The sequence below is a fragment of the Diadema antillarum genome, unplaced genomic scaffold (assembly GCF_040938485.1).
Source record: "Diadema antillarum isolate AM-2024a unplaced genomic scaffold, OU_Dant_1.0 seq00001117_RagTag, whole genome shotgun sequence".
Lineage (NCBI taxonomy): Eukaryota > Metazoa > Echinodermata > Echinoidea > Diadematoida > Diadematidae > Diadema > Diadema antillarum.
Genome location: NW_027271931.1, coordinates 1,088,161 through 1,108,811, shown reverse-complemented (window position 1 = coordinate 1,108,811; position 20,651 = coordinate 1,088,161). Strand labels below are relative to the sequence as shown.

The window sequence follows — 20,651 nt, the reverse complement described above, 5'->3', positions numbered from 1 at the left end:
TGCACTTGCATTAGCAGAGTAAAGGACTTTTTCCACAAAATAGATGGAATATTAGTACATATAGCAAAAAAAAGCTGCAGAATATTAGTATAGGAACATATTTCTGATGGGCAAGTCTTAGTGGGTTTATGTATGCTTACAAATGGTATGCTATTTTAGGATAGGGATAATTTTAAGGCTCATAGATAAAGTGATGTTCAAAGATTTCTTATTTTCTGCAGATGGATAGTTGTCTCATGAATACATGTTGTGATGCAGCTTAAGTTATGCATGCAAACTTATGTCTTCATTCTGTATCATGTGTATATCAAGCTTAATAGGGGTGGTGGATTTTTTTATTCATTTTTTTTGCTTTGCTTTTTAGTGGCTGCTATGAAGTCAATGTCTTTCTAGGCATCCTGCGAATGCTGTTTATTTTTTTCCTTCTCTCCATCCTGCTCCTGCTCCTTTTCCTTTTCATCTGCTACATTCTCCTGATCTGCCTTACCACGTTTTCTGTGTCCTCCATTCACTCATCCTCCTTTCTCCATGTTCATCTTTTACCCTTTCCCTATCCTTCTACTCATCACCACCATCACTATCCTCTTCTGTTGTTCCTGTTGCTACTCCTCCTTTCCCTTCTCTTCTCCTTCCTCCTCTTTCCTCATCCCATACCTGATTGTCATCACCATCACTATCTTTCCATTTTCCTCTTCCTCCTTTCCCCATCTTGCTATTCCTCCTTCTCCTTCTCCTTTCCTTCTTTCTCTTCTCTTCTCTCGTACTTCCTGCTCTTTGTTACTCCCCTTCTAATCATCATCACTGTTACTGTCTGTCCATTTTCCTCTTTCTCCTGCTCATCCTTTTCTTCCTTTTCTTCTTTTTCCTCTTCTGCTCTTTCATACTATATTATGTATTTCTCCTAATCATTGGTCACTCCATCACTCTATCTCTCCATTTTTCTCTTCATTCTATTCCTTTTCCTCCTCTTCCTTTTCCTTTTTTCTATTCCTCCTCCTCCCCTTCTATGTCTTTCTCACAATCATCATTGCTCTCGCCATCCCTCCATTCTCCTTGTCTTCCTCCTTGTCATTATCGTCATCATCATCGTTGTCTTCATCGTCCTCCTCGTCATTGTTTTTATCATCGTCATCATTGCTGTCATCGTCATCCTCATCCTTGTCTTTATCATCAACATCATTGCCGTCATCGTCATCCTTGTCTTTATCATCGTCGTCGTTGCCCTCATCGTCCTCCTTGTCCCTTACCTCCCAGTAGGTTCAGCAGTGCCACAGAGAGGAGCAGCTCAGCTCGCCTGATGCGAGGCCCAAAGAACCGCAAGAAGAGGAGGCGTCCAAAGATGCCAGCTGTGCACAGGGTAGGCATCCTTCCCATATAGCCATGCTTTGTGACATTTAAAGCAAAATGTCCATATGTAGTTTCCTCCATACAATCCTTCCTGCGTTGACAAATGTTGTGATGTTCATAATCCCTATGATAAATAGTAGTTCAACTGCAAATGAAAATATGAGTGTGATTCCTTGTCCTTGGAATATGTATGAAGTACCTTAGGAAAGATATGGTAAAACTTTGCTTATATGTCACAGTTGATTAAAAAACATGAAGAATTTATCAAAGGTCGGATTTAAGCATAGAAACTATGAAAAGAACAGTTTGTTATTAATATTCTGTAGAGTAAGAAGCAATTCTAGAAACTTCATGTCTTGAGGTGAATTTTTTTAAAAATAGATTTCGTTGTTTCCTTTTAATTTTTTTTTTTTTTTTGCAAAGAAGAAAAAGAGATATGTTTGCAAAGCCTTGAGGGTACTGATGATTTGAAGGGGATTGGGACATAGTGCAGGGAGGGATAGAAACTGGGTCTTTTTGTGAGATTTTGGAAGGATTTATGCTGTGCAGTTCGGATCCGCTTCAAACTTAGGATGCTGGCTTCTGTCATGGTTTAAGAGTAAGGGAAAGTAGGCCTACCTAATCCCAGAAGCCCTGTAGTGCCTGCAGGGTGAGGGATCAGGAAATTTGGCATTAGAAGGTTTAAACTCCTAGTTTCGATCTTACCACACCCCTCCCTGTTGCAGTTCATTCTACCAGGACATCAGGGTCATTGACCTGAGGACATTGACCTCAATCTGTGTACATTCACATACTGGTTGTCAATGCTGTTGAATATAAAAACATCAGAAAATTGCCTTTTGCTCCATAAGAATTTCTGTGGGGGTGGTTGCTGTTTGTGTATACTTGTTGGTTTCTTCCAGGAATTTCTTATACCATACTCATATTTTGACTCTGAACTAGGAATATTTCAAGCCAAAGTAACACGTTGAGATGTGCCGGGTACTAGTCATTGGTTAATCGCTGTCATTCATACTCCAGTGATGAGGATGAAGAGAAAATGACAGGTTATCAAACTCAGGAGACGTTGTCTTTCTGTGATCACGTGGGAAGAAAACTATGTATCCTCAGCATTGATTTCCGTGCTTGTTGTAATGTCCATCACCTGGCTTCTTTGGGAAGCTTATGGTGGTGGTGAATAGCAAATATGCATGCAGGTTGCGGAGTGTCCTCCATCATGTTCTTGCAAGGTAACAAATTTAGCATCAGTGTTCCGTGGATGGAGATCTTATAACTACAATGGTTGCCATTACTCACAGTTAACATTAAGAAACAGTGGATTGTGTCCAATCAACAGTCAGTATTAAACCAGTAGATAATGGATGCAGAACCAAGCTGCCCTGAATAATACAGAAATGCAGAATGGAACACCAAATGTTGGTTGGCCAATAGTTCTACGCACAAATAAATATGTTATGTACATATGCGGTGCTGACTATTGACTGCAAGATATAGAATTGGTTTTACTGAATGTTATTTTTCAAGAACAATGTGCATTTTATGCTGTATTCTTGATCCTTCTTTGTTACAGGCGACGTCATTCAGTAGTATAACAGACTCCACTATGTCACTCAACATCATTAACTGCACATTAAACTTAGGTAAGTGATGAAAGTTCTTGTCACACGTTCATATGACTGTTTATGAAGTGAAAAGTGTGTGCTTTGGGGTGTTGTATTTGACCATGTTTTAAGGGTATATCCTTGAGATACTAGTATGCCCCTAATAGAATACAGTAGATTCAATCAAGGCTTGATGTCTTGTATGAAATGCATGAAAAAAACAAACACAAAGTGAAGCTCCAAAGTCTCCCATGATTCTTCAGGACAGTCTCTGAAAAATTAGATATTCCGTGGTGTCCTTGCAAGAGATTATAATTCCCCACCCTCCCTTGATTTTGTTGTGTGAAAGTTGTGAAAGCCCTGATATATTTGTATATGTGCATATCAATACATAGATAGATAGATAGATAGATAGATAGATAGATAGATAGATAGATAGATAGATAGATAGATAGACAGATAGATAGATAGACAGATAGATAAGATAGACAGATAGGTAGAGAGATACGTTGTATATACAATGTAGATATATTGATGTACATTGTATAGATACAAAATTACACAGACAGATGTGTAGACATACCTTTCATATAATTTGAAAATGTATACTATGATTAATGTCCATTAGGATCATGATGATAATGATAATAATGACTGTGGTGATGAATAAATGATAATATTATTAATGTTTTGATCCTGTAATAATGCTGATGATGAGATTCAAATATATGAGGCTGCTAATTTGACAGATGAGAACTTGGGACTACAATATCAAATAATTCAGTGGAGAGTGATAATGAGGCATTGAAGTATTGAATTTGTCAGTGTTGTGATTGTATGTCAGTAATCATAGTACAATCTACATGGTGATCGAGATGGATGTATGAATTTGTTTTTACAACCACACAATAAGTAGTCTGAGATCAAAGATACTAAGCCATGCAATTTGAAAACTATAACCAAAGCGGAGCATTCAATGATATGAAATCTTCTGTATTTTCCCACAGATAAAATCAACTTTCTTGGGATCAGTATTGTTGGTCAGAGTAATAAGGGCGGTGATGGCGGAATCTATGTTGGCTCCATCATGAAAGGGTGAGCAAAGAATTTACATCAAGTTGTAGTTTTGTGTTTATGTATGTACGTCCCTACCCTCTCCCATACTTGTGTGTCGCTATACCTTTTGGGGAAAACTTAAAAATGTGAAAGAAGATGAAAAGAAGATGAAAAGAGGCAAGGAAATATGTTGCTTGCATTTTGTTTCTATAGATGCACATTATGTATGTGTATAGTTGATTTACTTTATATTACGTATATGTCGCGAATCGGGTGCTATTTGCATATTCAGCAGCACACAAAAACATTCAATCTGATCCTGACACAAATGCGATGTGCACTCATTCATTTTACCGTTCATTTCTGTACTCCATGATCGGGAATTTGTCGGGAAGTCTCGATTTTAAAGAAAATTAGACTTGCTAAAGGTATGGCGTGTACAGTAATTCATACCCAGCAGTCAACCTAAGTGGGCTTGCATTCATTATAGGTAGAAGTTTGCTATCAGAAATCTCATCACTGGATTTCATAGCACGGCTCGGGCTGACAAACCCATCTTGTGGGAAGGCACCCGGGTAAATGACAAAAGGGCATTTCCAGACATGAGATTCTCACAGGGGGTGAGATTGCCTTAGAATGTTGGGTGATGGGGGATTGGGGGTGGGGGAGGGGGGGGGGGGGGGTGATCCACTCCTGTCATTATCTGCTCCCCTCTTTTTGAGGGGGCTTTCACACCGACAGAGAACTCTGCGTGCAAACATGTTTCTGAGCCAAACACCTGTCATTCCAATCAAGTAATTGTGTGTATGTCTGAATGCAAACTTGATCCACACCTGGCCAGTTGTTTGTGTTTGGAGGCGTTTTTCGAGCAAGTTTTGCGCGATTCTGCGCATGCATTTCTTATGTGTATCTGAATAGTTGAATGTGTTGAGAAGATGGAACCTTGCTTGATCTTGTAGTCATTTTGGCCATGCTGCCTGCATTGCACGTACTTAACTCTCACTTGAAAGTTGTGCGTGAGACTGACTAGGACTTGGTGTTTTGGACACAGCTGCTGCATGGAATACTTTTTTCAGCTAGCAGTTGATCAGCAGACTTGGTTCTGTTTGTGTGAACACTCTGTAACTGAGCACATTTAGGAGTGCATTTCAGGAACGTGATTACAAATTAGTTTGTCGAAAGTGTGAAAGCCCTCTCCATCTTGTTGTAGGACAGTGGGGGCCTTTATGCATTCAATTTAGAGTAATGCCTTTAGCAGAGAGTGTGATTTGTCATCCATTTGTGGCATTGTTGTGAGATGGAGCCACTGCCCCTGGTAAGGCAGCATCAAATCGGTGGTATTACCCGCACCCTGATCTTTGGGGATGAAACACAGTAGAGAGAGAATGGAATCGTATGCCCCTGGTAGGCAGACATTTATTATCGGTTTGTCTTCCCGCGCCAGGAATGAATGGAAGAGCGGAGTTTAGTTCTGGTGCCAGTCTTGATTTGGAAAAAAGCGCGCCCGCGATGAGTGGCAATTAGGCAGAGGCATATTTCAGCCTGCGAGATAACCAACGCGATTATCATTACGCAAGCTCTCCCTCAGTATTGGTAGTGACAGTCCCCCGTAATCAAGTTATGACATGGGAGGTTGTGTAGTCTGTGGCATTCTAGAAATCTGCTGCTTAATGAATGAGTCATGGTGTGTGCAGAAATTTCATCAAATGTTATGATAGGGATGACAACATCATGTACTTTTTATTTTTCCATTTGGAATTTCAAATATATTCCCTTTTCACTCCCTTTCCTTCTTCCCCCCCCCCCCTTCCTCCCATCTCTCTCTTTCATTCAACCTCGTTTTCTCTCCATTTGTTTCTGTCTGCCTATGTGTGGTGTATCTGCACTTTTGGGAGACAAAATGATCGCCCTAACCCCGCAACAATTTTCGGGAGTGATTCCAATTTAGCGGAGTCGTAATTGTTTTTGGCAGTTCGATGTTCCTTTTCTCCCCGTGCCGCTCTTCGCCCATCCCGGCCAGCCGAGTCCTTGCCCCCTTGGGGTGGGACTCCGGGCGATGCAGCCATTCCTTTTTTTTTTTTTTAATTCTTTTTTTTTTCATCGTAGCATAGGGGTATGATTCAAGAGTGATTTGGGGGGTGATGATTCAGTGTATGAGTACAATAGAAGCATCCCGCCTCCCCCTCCTCCTCATTTGCATACCTTTCATGTCGGCACAGTGCCGGGCCTCCCCAAGAAAGTTCAGCGATGGGTCACATTGTGATGGTATCGTGAAGGAGTAAAAACACAAAGGGGGCAACCCTTAGTTATTGATATATTTTGTCAAGTCATTGAAGACAGTAAGTCTCCCATTCCCCTGTAAAAGAGAGGAAAAAAGGATACAGTAAGATTTTTTGTGAACTTACAAATTAGTTCAGAGCCCCCAGGTGTAATGACTGAAATCAAAATACATGCAGAGTCGGAGTGGTGATGTGCTTTCGTTTGGCGGCGGAGATATTAAGGTCACTTAGCTTGCTCACCAGTGTGGGGGCATTGTTATTTACTTCTTTATGTCTTACTGGAGAGCAATAGTTCTTTTGGGGGAAAGAAAGGGTGTGGGGGGTTTGTTAATTCTTTATTGATAGGATTTATTTTTAAAAGATGTATATATTTCCAGCTGATTTGAGAGAAAAAAAAAAAGAATGTGTATTGCTTCAGATGTTTCCTAGGCAATCAAGCCAAGCACATGCTGTGTATGATATTATTTGGTATCACTGGAATTTTGATTACCGGTAGCAGAGAAGTGATTATACAATTCTTGATTCATCTAGAAGAATAAGTACTGACAGTCACAAATCCAACCTAGATTGGCCTGGAGCTTTTGCAGTATTATACTGTCGTCTATTCTTCAGTGTAAAGTGCGTCAAACCTTTCAATAACCCAGTAATCATTTTGTGGGATGTGTGAGGAACTGAGATTAACAGTGTTTTGTAGTCTTCGTCTTCAAATGTGGAGTGGCATTTATTTGTTTCATATCTGCTGCTTCTGCTGTTTATGTAACGGCTGCAAAGTACCAGATAATGTCTTCATGTCCATATGAGTTTAGAGTGAAAGCGGAGTAATTTGATGTTTGGGCTTGTGACACTCCAAAAAGTACTTGCTTGCACAATTGAAAATCACTCAAAATTGCATCAGTGATTTCATACAAAGTTAGTTCTTTTGTATGAGTGCTGGATCATAAATGTTCTTTTCATCTCTTTCTTTCCTTTGCTTCAGTAGAATAGTGTGCTTTTCTACCTGAGAGTGGTTGTGAATTGAATTTCCAATAAATTTTGACCCAATGCAGAGCTTCTCACTGCTATCACATTTGATTTTATTCAGTCTTCATCTATTTCTTTTAAAAATCTCTTTGTAAATGACGATGGGAACAGCATTATCTTTATTATAACAGTGTTGAAAATGACATTCAGTGCAAAACATTGGAGACTGAAATCAATGCATGTTAAGTGGGAAGTTACCAATATTCCATTTCTTTCAAACAGCAGTTGCAATATGTGGTAATTTTATTTCATTTTTTATTGTTTTGACAGAGGAGCTGTAGCAGCAGATGGCAGGATAGAACCGGGAGATATGATCCTACAGGTGAGGGGGTTTGACTTGTGTCCCCTTCCTTACGAGCCATCATGGCTTTTCCAGTGAATGTGATAGATCACACAAGCAACAGCACCACAAAGCCTGGAAGCCATTGAAAAAGAAAATGATGATACTGACATCATCAAAGATGATGACATTTGCCATTTCGTTGGAATTTGATCTTTTTTTTTTTTATAAAGACTACTACTCTTGTACTTTTGAAATCTATTTGTGAAATATATATCTTCTATATGAATAGTACAAGCATGAACAATTATCTCTTCCTGGAATATACAGGGGCATTCTGCTGAAAATATATCTCTTCCAAAATGTGCAGGTGGGTCTTTGAAAAGAAGGCAGTATGAGCATGGAATGTGGTTCACTCCATCAAATTTGTGATGGGCTGAATTACACTATTCACTTTTTGTTAAACAATGTATCCTCTTTGAAAATATGAAAATTTAACTGTATATATATTTTTTCCTCACCCGCTCATTTGTTTGTTTCTGTTTCATTTGTAGGTCAACGATGTCAGTTTTGAGAATATGAGCAATGATGATGCAGTCAGGGTGTTGCGTGAAGCAGTCCACCAACCAGGGTGAGTCAGACACTCCACAACATTTCCATGTCTGTCGTCCTTGGGATGCTTGTTTGTTTAGGGGGATTTGTCTCTCATCAACTAAGGCTGCATTTATCATCTTTGCCATGTTTGAAATGCGTTTCAATACCCACCAAAACGCATTTGCAAATTCCTTTCAGATCACGTTTCTCGAGTTGTTGCGTTTATCAACTCTGTCGTGAGTCGATTGGGAGGGCTTGTCACTGCACAGCTCCATTGCATGGTTTGACCAGAGGAGCGGAGATGTGTAGCTGACAGTGGTTGGTGTGGGCAGGTCCGAGCTACATGTACATGTATGAATGCGTTTCAAGACGACTTTGCGTCACAGAAACGCATTTCTGGCTCAAACACATTCGTGATCACAATTTTTTCGGCGTCTCAGAATCGCATTTTTAAAAACCCCATAATCAAAACAGCTTTGTGCTTATCAACTGCCCAAAACTCTGTAGATTCCGCACCAGAAATGAGTTGACAAATGCACTCTTATTTTTCATGTCATCCTACATTCATGTTTTGCTTTTGACTGTCCAAGGTAAAAGCTTGTCAATTTGTACACCAGCTCAGTGGTGATACAGCAATCAAAAAAGAGAAGCAAAACAAGTATATGTATACACATTGTTTCTACAAAATGATATTGCAGCTGGCTTTCTAATGGTGTTAGTACAGTCATCATTATCTTCACTCTTTTATATGTGACACTGGAAAGCATTGAAACAATGTTTTTAGTTAGAAGCCATAGAATAAAGAGAAATGTAAAAAAACAGCAACAACTGCGAAACAGTGCAACAAATCCTAAACTTTCAAACAGATGTAATTTAACTGTAAGCTGTTACAAACTATATATAATTTTCTAATTTGTCATTGCAAATTATATAAGATTTGCTCATTTGTCGAAGGAAATGGTCTTTTTACATTTCTTCTACTTCCTCTTTCTTCTCTATTTCAGGCCCATTCGGCTCATCGTAGCCAAATGTTGGGACCCCTCGCCAAAAGGCTACTTCACTATTCCAAGAAGTAAGTGTCCGTTTCACTGTAAGCATTTACACAAAGAATTCATTGTTTGCAATGCACTGGAAATGGTCAGTGACAATGTGATGGGGTATTGCCTAGTCAATCATAGCTTTGGATATCACAAGTGGATTTCCGTGGTTCTAATATGTCACAAGTTTGCCAGTACGCAGAGGCTGGTCGCAAAAAAAGCCCTCCAGAATTCTTCCTCGTCTTGCGGCCCACCTCTTGCAAAGTTATTGCAAGAGAAATTGTTCTGTCCGATGTGGTTTGTCATAAAGGTTTGCATGTATTGTTTCACAAAAGTGTAATGTTAGTGGAAACACTTGATGGAGATCTTGAAAAGTGCCTACACAGAAATGAGTATGTGGGATTAGTACAATCATTTACCATTCCCTCTACGCCTGCACTGTGCATTATCAGGCATGAATATTAGGTGCCGCTGTCTTTCTTGTAGTTACGGGAAAAACAAAAATCTTATTCCAAATTGTATTTGTTTTGTTGTTGTATTAGCAGTTACAGTGTTTGGGGAAAATTTTCCAGTTGAGTTGATTTGTAGATTATATGAGATTTATGCTCATTTTTTATAAAATGAATAGGATAAATATTACTTATGGCACATACAAATGACAAGCATATGAGCATATTTTAGACAATGCCACAGGTGCAAAACAAAGCTAAGAATAAGAAGTAATGGAATCCAATTATCACAGGTGTAGAGTACTGAGAGACAAACAAGAAACAGTTATGACATCTTTGTTTTGATAAATGAGACCATCACTGATCGTGAGAGAGAGAAATGCTGTTATGTGTACTGGGAGAAATGTATGTTTGTGTCCACAAGTCAGGGCAGGGTTGTGACTTCATATTCTGCTTGTTGCTTCAGGTGAGCCAGTCAGACCCATCGATCCCGGTGCTTGGGTGGCACACACAAATGCCATGAAAGGTGAGATTCATTCTCCGTTTGTTCTTATTGGTTTAAAATCCTCTCTTGTCCTGTTTTGTTTTGTTTTGTTTTTACCACCGCCAAGGGAGGAGGTTATGTTTTTATTGGTGTTGGTTTGTCTGCGTGCAAAATAACTCAACAAGTTGTGAACAGATTTGGATGAAACTTGCAGGAAAGTAGATAATGACACAAGGAACAGATGATTAAATTTTGGTAGTGATCCAGAAATGTTTATGAATCATTGAAGGATTTGTTTATCTTTTGGCAGATAGGGTCAATGAACTTGGAAGTTCAAGGTGCGCGTATTTGAGGTTTGCATATGCGCACTAAAACACATGCTCTGCTTGGGCTAGGCGCTGCGCAGCTGAAAGCTGATGATGTAAACAAAAGGCTTCTATATTGGGAAATTGAGGGATTTTCAGCATGCGTGTATGGGTAGAAATGAGCTGCTTGGTGGAAGTCTGCACTCTCCGAGTGCTTTTCTAGTTTGTTTGTTTGTTTGTTTTTCTGCAGTGACATCTTTATGTTGGCTTGGCTATTGTCAGTGAAATGGACAGAGATGACTGAAATACATATACATGCAGTGATTGTTAATTGTATATTATTATCTTTGCGCCTAATGTTTGTTTTCCTCCTCTGCTTCTGCAGTTGCTGCTGAGATGGGAGGCCGGGGAGGGCCGATGAGTCCGTCCATGACCTCCATGACCTCTACCAGCTCTTCCATTAGCTCTTCTCTTCCAGAGTCAGAGAGTAAGTGGTCAGCCATGTTGGCGCTTTGAGATGCATAACTTTGATTGACTACCAGTATGCTGGAAGAGGGATCAGGGAGGGAAGAGAAGGGGGAAGGGTGGGGGAGGGGTTGGTAGGCATGGGCATCTCAGTAGAGAGAATTGAGACCATGACACTTGCCTCTTCTTCCAGACTCAGAGAGTAAGTGGTCCGCAATGTTGGGCTTTGAGATGCTGACATCCATTATTGCTGGAGTATCCTGGAAGAGGGATGGGGGGTGAGGGGGAAGGGGGATGGGTTGGTACAGGTGTGGGTAACTCATTTGAGAATTTTGAGACCATGACACGTATCTTCTCTTCTGGAATCACAGGATAAGTGGTCAGACATGTTGAGCTATGAGGTGCCAACATCCATTATCACTGGAGTATCCTGAAAGAGGGACAGGGAAAGGAGGGGGATGGGGGAGGAGTTGGTAGGTATAGGCAACTCAGATGAGATACTTGAGGCTTTAGGTAATAAAAGAGGATGAATGCACCAAGAATTCTCTGGATTTCTTTTAGCACACTGAAGATTTTTTTCCCCATTGTCTAACCCCTAGACATCACCAGAGGCAAGACCACCATGTGGGTTAGCCATGGCAGTTTGATACTGTGGGTCTGGCAGGATTATGTTATGGACATTACCCTCTAACTTATAAAGTATGATGTTATTACCATAACTAGAATGCCATTATATGTGACCCGCGACAACGGTTTCAGGCAAAAGTCGCAAGAGCAAATTTCCTCCTAGGCGGGGTATAAAGATCTTTACCATTATTTTTGCCGATTTGGGTTTTTTGCAGAAATCGAATCTTTGATATGTTTTCTACATCTACACTAAATTTCATAGCATAAGACTACGTTTTTCCTATCGAAAATGGAATTTTAAGCACCCTATGTTGGATCGCACTCGTCAGTTTCGAGCTTCTTTCGAACGCCGCGCCAATATCCCCAGCGTTGCTACGGCGCAAGGTCTCGCATGCGATTGGCTGGCGCGTCGCACACATTTACATAATTCGGCTTTCGGAAACACCAGTTGGGCGTTTGGGGAATGCTTTGTCCACGCATGCATGATTACATGCTCCATTGTTCTTGCTATAGTGGTTTATACGCTGTAGTGCGTGCTCTTCGTTTGGCTTTCTATCCAAACTATCCTACCGCAATGTTCGACAACGGAAGTGAAACAAATATCATTTAGCACGACATAATCGTGTGAAAAGAAAAAACAATAGTCTACTTGTACATGTAGTAAAAATTATGACAGCAGACTGACTCAAGGGAAGGTAGATGAGAGGAAAGGAGAGGTCACATGAAACCAGTTATATTCAAATACTACACTTCAAGATCGCACGAAACTTACGAGTCGTGTTTGTTTGTTTGTTTTAATATAATTAACACCACCGAACGAGGCAACATATACACGGCTTGTAAGAGCAAAACAAACAGGAAGCGTGACCTTTGCCAGCACTGGCATTTTTCTGCCTATACAAAAGGGTCGCCAATGATAAAGTCAAATCAACAACAATGAAAACGCGATTTGTAAAATGTGTGGATTCGCCACCCGCTCCTGTTACATGCACATGGTCATGGCGTGTGGATGCCATTGCGTAATGCGTGCGCCCATACACATGTACACCATACGTGCAATTATCGTATCCGCCATCTTGAAAGACGTAAAAACAAACCCGAGCGAACCGCATTGTTTTTCGGCTCCATACGCTGAGCTCCTCGGAAGGGTGCTCGGGAAATTTGACTCTCTCAGTGAGCCAATCAGAAGGCGATGTGGTTGCTAGAGGCGGAGCTTAACATCGATTGGCACCATCGTACGGATGGGTGATTCTCACCTCGCATCGCCGCTCTGACATTGTCTTTGAGAAAGAGGTGAATCTTCAAAGCCCGTTTTCTCGCAGTTTTGTCAGGCTTACAACTTAAAAAGTGTATTTTATTTCGCTTTCCATGCCCACTTATGGTGCCAAAGAATGCAAGTGTTTTATATCAATGCAAAGCTTAGGAAATGGGCAATGTGATTCAGTGAAAAAATGAATTTTCAAAATGCCCGACTTTTGCCTGAAACCGTTGTTGCCGGTCACATATGCTTAGGGGGTGAGTGATTACATGAAGCCAATGGACACTTCAGTTTGTGAGATTCCTGTGATACTGATAATGGGCACAAAAGTAAAGAAAAAAAATACTGACTGTTGATTTTATGACAGCATGCTGTAGCTTTGTAACTTACATATGCAAAACTTTGCGATTAGTCAGTGACCGAGCAATCAGTATTTCCCCCCTAAGGTTAAGTTCTGATTTGTCAAGCCAGAATGGCAACAGATTTTGAGGTGGCACTTGATCTGTATGTAACCAGGTTCTAGTACTGGAGACTGAGTGTTGTTTGCTGATAAAACCTTTTATCATATTGTTCCATGCTGCCACTGCTGCCTGTTCCCACCTGCAGGGTTAGAAGACTTCAGTCACCTGACAGTCAACAGTGACATGGCGACCATCGCTAGGGCCATGGCCGCGCCCGACTCCGGCCTGGACATCCGGGACAGAATGTGGCTTAAAATCACCATCTCAAATGCTTTCATTGGTAAGGATAAGGCAGTAAGATATGAAACAAGGGAGAGCGTAGGATAGCAAAATCTAAATAATTTGGACAGTCATATTAACCCGTTGAAGACTTGTTCTGAGTATACTTGGGCAGATGTCTATGGGAAATGCATGTTATAGCAAAATCAGCTTGTCCTCAATGGGTTAAGAAACATCGTAGAAAGATGTGCATTTTGAAGTTTTAAAATCTCCTGGATAATACTGTTATGATACTCATAGCTTGCAATATTACCAGAGGATGTTTTTAAAAACATGTGTGCATAGAAGTAGGTGCAAATGTTTCATTTTCGAGTGTCATAATATCACATACAGCTTTTCAGATTCTCAATCCTGTTCATCTACACCTGAAGTTTGCAATTGCATAGCAAAACTTGTTTAATGAATGTATTCAACATCAAGCTAGTCTCCCTTAAACCTATGACATTGAATGTTGAATTCTTATCTGAACATTCTTAGCATGGGATAAGTGCTTTCAGTAGCCACAGACTGTTCATTCATATCTTTGTCATGGTACCCCTCCTCTTTATTGGTGTAATAGCAAATACCTTGAAAGGACAAAACTGTAAGTTTTCCCTGCTTCCTACCACCTATTAGTCAATCCCATTGCCACGCTGAAATTGTACCAAAATTCTGGGATTTATCTCTGATACCTCGATACTATTGTTTCGCTAGAATTGGTCTCCCTTATAATTACCTCCCACACCTCTTCTGCCTTGATGCAGATAAACATTCGGGTATATAGCGCGCGCGTGTGAGATATTTCTTGAAATATATTCTTCACTTCTGCTTCTTCCTCGGTGTTGCCAATCTGCTCAGGTTCGGACGTTGTGGAGTGGTTGTTCAACCGCGTCGAGGGCTTTCAGGACCGGCGGGAGGCGCGGAAGTACGCCTGTAACCTCCTCAAAGCGGGCTTCATCCGACACACGGTCAACAAGATCACCTTCTCCGAGCAGTGTTACTACGTCTTTGGCGACCTTTGTGGAAGTAAGTCAGAGTAGATACGGCTTTCTCTCTAGGTGTGCTAACTGTGCTTTCTCATGTTTTCATATACTGTAAAAGCTGTTACTTTCGCGAGGATTTAGTTTTTGCAAATCACTGTTGGGCCACGAATTTTACAGCAAGCAAAAATATCGCAAATGGGCAGGCATTAGTGCATGTACGATAGCCTTGGTGTCAAATCTTGAAAACAACATCTCGCAAAAATGTCTATTACCTCCTCATTCACGAAGATATGTGTAATAATAATAATAATAATAATAATAATTAGCATTTTTACCGCGCTTAATACATGGTTTCTAAGCGCCTTACACATATGATAATCATATCGAAACATAATATTGCATATCATTCAACATAACTACAAACTCTACAATAATTTACATTACTTAATATAATACACACAAAAATAGAAAAAAGGGTAACATAGAGAAACACGAGATCATTGGAAATGTGTACGTAAAAATAACAGCTTTGATGGCATTGGCGTAAAAATTCATTAACAACAGCAGGAAGAGACAAATGTATAAGTACATACATGATGATCAATCATGAACTCAAAACAAAAATGTATGAATAAACTTGATTTATGCTTGCATTATGGAAGAAGGCAAGTATTGGTGCTTGAGTACTCTTTCAGTCCTTTATATTGTAGTTTTAAATATGCCTTTCTGTGGCATGACTAGTTCTTGTAAGTCTGTGTTATAGCTCTGGATGTTTAGTGAACAGTGTACCATTATTCATAGGCACTGCGTATTTCCCACATCCACTCCATCTATTCTGCAATAAAATTTGGAAAATTTTTACTACTGAACTTCAAAAACAATTCTAAGACTGATGATGGGACTAGTCCATTTGATGACATTTTGCAAGAGAATGAACTGCCAAAACAAAATTAGAGAAGTGATGTTTGCGTGAAAAGTGATAAGAGGAAGATTGTGACAATGAAGTTTACAAAGATTTCATACTTGTGGAATCTCATTTATGTTGTAGTCCAAATGGTCACAAAGTTTCAATTCCTACATGTGCAGTACTGCAGAATATCATTAGGTGTTTGTCATGTTCCTGCTCTGTAACACTTCGCTACAATCCAAAATCTTCTGCATCCTTCTTTACCCCCTCCATCCCGTAACCATTCCATCCCAAAAACATCCCATCCCTTACCCCTTCCATCCCTTTGTCCCTCCCATCCCTCACCCTTCCCATCCCTTGCCCCTCCCATCCCTTGCCGCTTCCATCCTCCAATCCCTCACTCCTCCCAATCCTTCTCCCCTCCCATCTCTCACCCCTCCTATCCCTTGCCCCTCCCATCCATCTCCCCTCCCATCCCCTGCTCCTTATGCCTTACCCTTCACCATCACCTACAATCCCCATCTCTCCTCCCTTTTCCCAACACCCTTACAGATATGGCGGCCCTCAGTCTGGGGGAGGAGCCCTCTGAGGCTGACCAGGACACGCTGGCACCCCTCCCGCAGCCGGTAGGTCACTGGATATCCCCGCCCCAGATGCCCACGGCACCCCCCATGCCTTACCAGATGCCCCCTGGGGTGCCTGGCTACACCAGCTTCGACACTGCCAGTTTCACTAGCTTTGGTGCTACCAGTATAGGCAGCGGGAGCGGAGGTAAGTCCTTCTCCCTCTCTTTACCAGCATAACTGTAAAAGTGGAAATTTTTGCTCATTTCACAAGACGAAAAACTAGCGTGGAAATAAAAAAAGCAAATATTTTTGCCTGCTATATGTACTACTGTGTAATGTCTTGATTCCGCGGAATGAAAAACATGTGAAATTCACTTTACTCAGTAGAGCGTGTAAAATTACTTTTAATGCGCAAAAATATTCACTTTTACAGTACCATGGAGCATCAAAGGGCTTTGTTTTTACCATAGTAGGATCTATTCCACTGATATCAGATATAGGCCTGGACTTCTCTGTAAGAAACTTCTTGGTCTGTGTGTAACAGTGAAGCTTGCTAGTTAGCTTGACCAACAACTCTCGGTATCGCCAATGCGCAGAAAATTTCTGCGCATGCTGAAGAGCTCTGTCACAGATGCACTGTGGGATTCCTCGGTGCCCTTGTTCGCTTCCAGTTGTCTCACGCGAGTCACAGTTCCCATACAATTCAATGGAGTTATTTGTCTGCTTTTCCGTTGTTACCCATTTTTTTCTTGGCACGTTTCTAAGTTTTACTGATTTGCGGTCTCCAGAGTCATGGTTCACTACTGCAAAGCTTCAATGTGCTGGTCACACGATGGAAAGCGAAGAAATCTTCAACAAAAAATACCTCTGGATAAAGACAGAGCGTGATCTGAGTGCATGTGCTGCCAAAACCGGGGCAAGCTTGTCCTGTGAGCTATCCCATAATGCATCTAAAACGCTGCTCTGCGCACGGCACCTAGGTATTGGCGATACCGAGAATTCACCTACACCAGATTTTTATTGGTAGATAGTACCGTAGCATCTGAAATCCATGCTGGATGTCATCCTGAATCATTGCTTGTTATATTTTGGAGCAGAGATATATTATGTAAGATGGGGAGTCCAGTACTTTTTTCTGTCTCTGAATTTGAATATGCCTGAGATGATTTAAGCAACTGCTTTGCTACCCGAACCCTTTACAGGGATCACAACATTTGATAACATTTGCCATAAGAATAGCACCTGTCACTCGCTGCTCAGACTGCCAGTCAGTGTTACACCCTTATCTAGACAACTATCAGAATATTCTCTTTCTCGTAATCTTAGAATATTGAAAGTACCTATACCATAGCATAGCTGTTGCATTTGATATGAAATTTGATGCCATGTTTTATGTTGTTAAACATGAGTTTGATTATTCCAGTGTTGAAAAGTCACAAGCACAAACAGTGTCATAAAAATTTGTTTTTCTAGGAAACAACTCATCTCTCAGTGCCTTTAGAAGCCTTTGCTATGAAACGTTATGACAAGTGGAATTCACGGCCTGATTTTGTAATAGCCACTTTTCAGTTATGTGATCTGAGTTTCGTCAGCCAGGATGGAATTTGTTTCTCAACCAAGCAAATTTAGTTTAATCACCTTGTTTGTTCCTTAGCAGAGACTCCAACTCTCCCGTCTTCGACGGGAGATCTCCCGCCGAAAACCCATTTTTGCAAAATCTCCCGTTCTCCCGCTGGAGATTTGATTTCTCCCGCCCTGGCTCTGTGTCTCTCGGTGGAAAGGATTTCTTACTTATTGCTATCGTATGTTGAAAAATAGGCCTTAGATAGCACCAGAGAACATCTAGAACCCTAGGAGCTGCGCGCTTCGCACACATCAACTTGGAGTCTCCCGTTTGCTAGGGGTTTCAGGCGGGAGAATCTCCAGATGAGAAGGTGCTTGGGGTTGGAGTCTCTGCCTTAGTAAAAGAAAAGTCAACATAAGCTTTGAGAGAGATGACAAAAAGAGGTTATCATCTTCTGTCGTGGAGGTATGAGTGTACTAAGAATTGTCAGGCTTTCTTTTCCTGTGTATTGATAACACCGTTTTGTGTTGAGCGTGACAAAGGGCCCCTCAAACCCCTTAGCCACATCTTTTGATAATCAATGGGCCAGTGTGGTACAGTAACTCTCTTCTCTTTGGAAGTTACGTCCTTTTGCTTCTCAACTGCCAATATGTTGCATGACAAACTATGTGCTAATGACTAGCGATGTATATCCACTGTGTGCATTTGATCAAGCAGGAAGCAGCGATTCCGGCCACAGCCAGGACAAGATCGGCAAGGCCATGCTGGGCAAGTCCGGCTCGGGTAGCCACGGCAGCGGCAGTGAGTCTGACCACGCCTCCACCGTAGCTGGGGACGTGATTCCCCCGTCATCCATGGGCAGCACGCAGGGCATCGGCCCGCCCTCCGTGGCCCACACGGGCATGATGGTGCAAGGCATTGGGCCACCCCAGCCGGGCGTTGTCGGGCCGCCACCTCCCCAGGGCATCGGACCCCCCTCGCAGGGACCTGGCATGATGGGCGGAGGACCCGGCATGATGGGCGGAGGACCCGGTATGATGGGCGGGCCCCCCCTCATGGCACCACCCCACCTCATCACCCCCATGGGCCCAAGCATGCCCAGGCAGCTGGGCAGTGTGCCCGAGGATCTCTCGGCAAGCAGACAGTCTTTCCGCATGGCCATGGGGAACCCTTGTGAGTTCTTTGTCGATGTCATGTAAACAGAAACATTAAAGAACAACTAAAAGAGAAAGGCTAAAAACCAGAAATTAACAAGAACACTACACTGAAGGTTTAAAAATATTTTAACATAATACAGCAAATTTTGTCAAGGAATGTAATCAGCTTTCAACAATAGGACATGGAAAAAAATTAAATTGAAAAAGAGACATCTCTTTCGCTTGTGTTTATAAATATATATACATATATTATATATATATTATTCTGTATGTTTGTTTTTTTTTCCTTCTGTATGCGTAGCAGGCATGTAAATTTTTTTTTCTTTGTTTTATTTTTCCATTCTGCTGAAAGCTTTAAGAGTAACGTTGGCTTACAAACATTAGATGCTGTAACATAACTAGAGCTCATTGTGCAATGTGTCATGTCTCTTATATATGATAAGCTGGTGACTGTTATCTCCTTTCCAGTGAAAGGAAGATTGTTATGATGATAATAATAATAATAATGATAATGATAATAATCTGTTGTCAGATAGAAGACAGATTTTTTTAAAAGTAGCATCTTCTAGTTCCTACATTACCGTGCCTCGAAATTGGAAAATGCAATACGAACAGAGAAAACAGGTTAGAGAGTATATGTCAAGTACTAGCTAAGTATTGTAAGTTCATTGAAAGCTTCAGCTGTCCGAGTTGTCCATTTGTTTTCTTTTTTTTTTTCTTGTTGTTGATTTCAGTTTGTAAGGAAAGGAAGGGGAGGGGAGAGATTAATGGCGTAAATTAACCTTTCTGCCGTTTCAAATCCGGAAAGTTGCATAGTATACACATACATTACAAACATATCCGACTTTCTTACATTAGAGTAATCATGAGATTAGCTTATTGTATCTCGTTATCACCTCAGTGTGATGTTGAATTCAAAATCCTTCCGTTGGTTATTGTAGAATTTGCGCTAGGTGTACTGTTCAATGTGAAATGAAAGCAGCAATAGTTAACTGTCACAGGGGAAAATGAGATACAAGTATGTGTGTACACGATGAAGAGACATGCATCAAGATCATACGTAGACCAGTCGACTTTGTGAGATTGATACTGTCGCAAGTACTGGATGGCTTGGAAAGTTAAATGTTTCCTTTACTTGCAAGTTGATATAAGTTGGTCTTCTCAAAGGCTCTTTATTTTGCAAAGAGCTGAACTCCCCCCCCCCCCCCCAAAAAAAAACAAACAAAAAAAAAAACACGAACAGTGTGACAAGGGTTTGAATAATTCACAGGTTAGAGTGATGCAGTGTGTAGAGTTTGATGTTGCAATCCTGTACGCTGTTTCAAGGTCTGTCTGTAAAACTCTCAACATTTTCAAGTGAGGATAGATTGCAAAAATGTCACTTTGATGCCGCTTTGATTGCAGGGTGTCATAGTGGTTTCCCATGGTGTTCATAGTCGGGTCAAATGTTATCATGCTCTTTGTGTTACCATAGGGTACACATGGCATAATTTCTTGTAGCTGTTTTCCTGCTCAGCACCAAAACGAAACACAAGAAGCACCAAGATGAAACACAAGAAAATCTGAAGTACTCGTGAAATTGAACCTTACAAGTCGAGAGTAATTATCTGTACTTTACTTTGAGAATAATGCCAGGCCAGCATCTTCTTGTACCATGGGCTATGGGAGAGTGGGGGGAGGGGGGGGGGGGGGGGGGGGAGATGCTGTTGTATTCCAATCTAAAAAAAAAAAAAACAGGACCACATATAGAAAGAGCCCTGCTGCATATACCTGCAGTTTGGCTCTTTGGTAGAAAGAGCAGATTCTGGAGAAATTGTGTCCAATGTGAGAAAGTGTTGATTGTGTTGCATGCAGTTTTGCCTTTGCCTATGCACCAGATGCAGAATCTTTTTTGTTGTTGTTGTTGATTTAGCACTTGTTTTTGCTGTCATTACGTTCGTTCCATGATTTTTT

At 41.1% G+C, this 20,651-nt stretch overlaps 1 protein-coding gene across 1 annotated transcript in view; it reads left to right on the top strand.

Moving 5' to 3' along the window:
• LOC139743868 (segment polarity protein dishevelled homolog DVL-3-like) overlaps window positions 1-18,537 on the top strand; it is a 52,067-nt gene extending 33,530 nt beyond the window's left edge. Inside the window, exons 3-15 of the mRNA XM_071654330.1 lie at window positions 1,255-1,357; window positions 2,918-2,987; window positions 3,956-4,043; window positions 7,574-7,625; window positions 8,138-8,214; window positions 9,182-9,249; window positions 10,130-10,189; window positions 10,838-10,939; window positions 13,409-13,543; window positions 14,380-14,547; window positions 15,964-16,182; window positions 18,259-18,487; window positions 18,525-18,537. Coding sequence (XP_071510431.1) covers window positions 1,255-1,357; window positions 2,918-2,987; window positions 3,956-4,043; window positions 7,574-7,625; window positions 8,138-8,214; window positions 9,182-9,249; window positions 10,130-10,189; window positions 10,838-10,939; window positions 13,409-13,543; window positions 14,380-14,547; window positions 15,964-16,182; window positions 18,259-18,487; window positions 18,525-18,537 — 1,384 coding nt within the window. The remainder of the gene's footprint in view (window positions 1-1,254; window positions 1,358-2,917; window positions 2,988-3,955; window positions 4,044-7,573; window positions 7,626-8,137; window positions 8,215-9,181; window positions 9,250-10,129; window positions 10,190-10,837; window positions 10,940-13,408; window positions 13,544-14,379; window positions 14,548-15,963; window positions 16,183-18,258; window positions 18,488-18,524) is intronic.
• The last annotated feature ends 2,114 nt before the right edge of the window (window positions 18,538-20,651 follow it).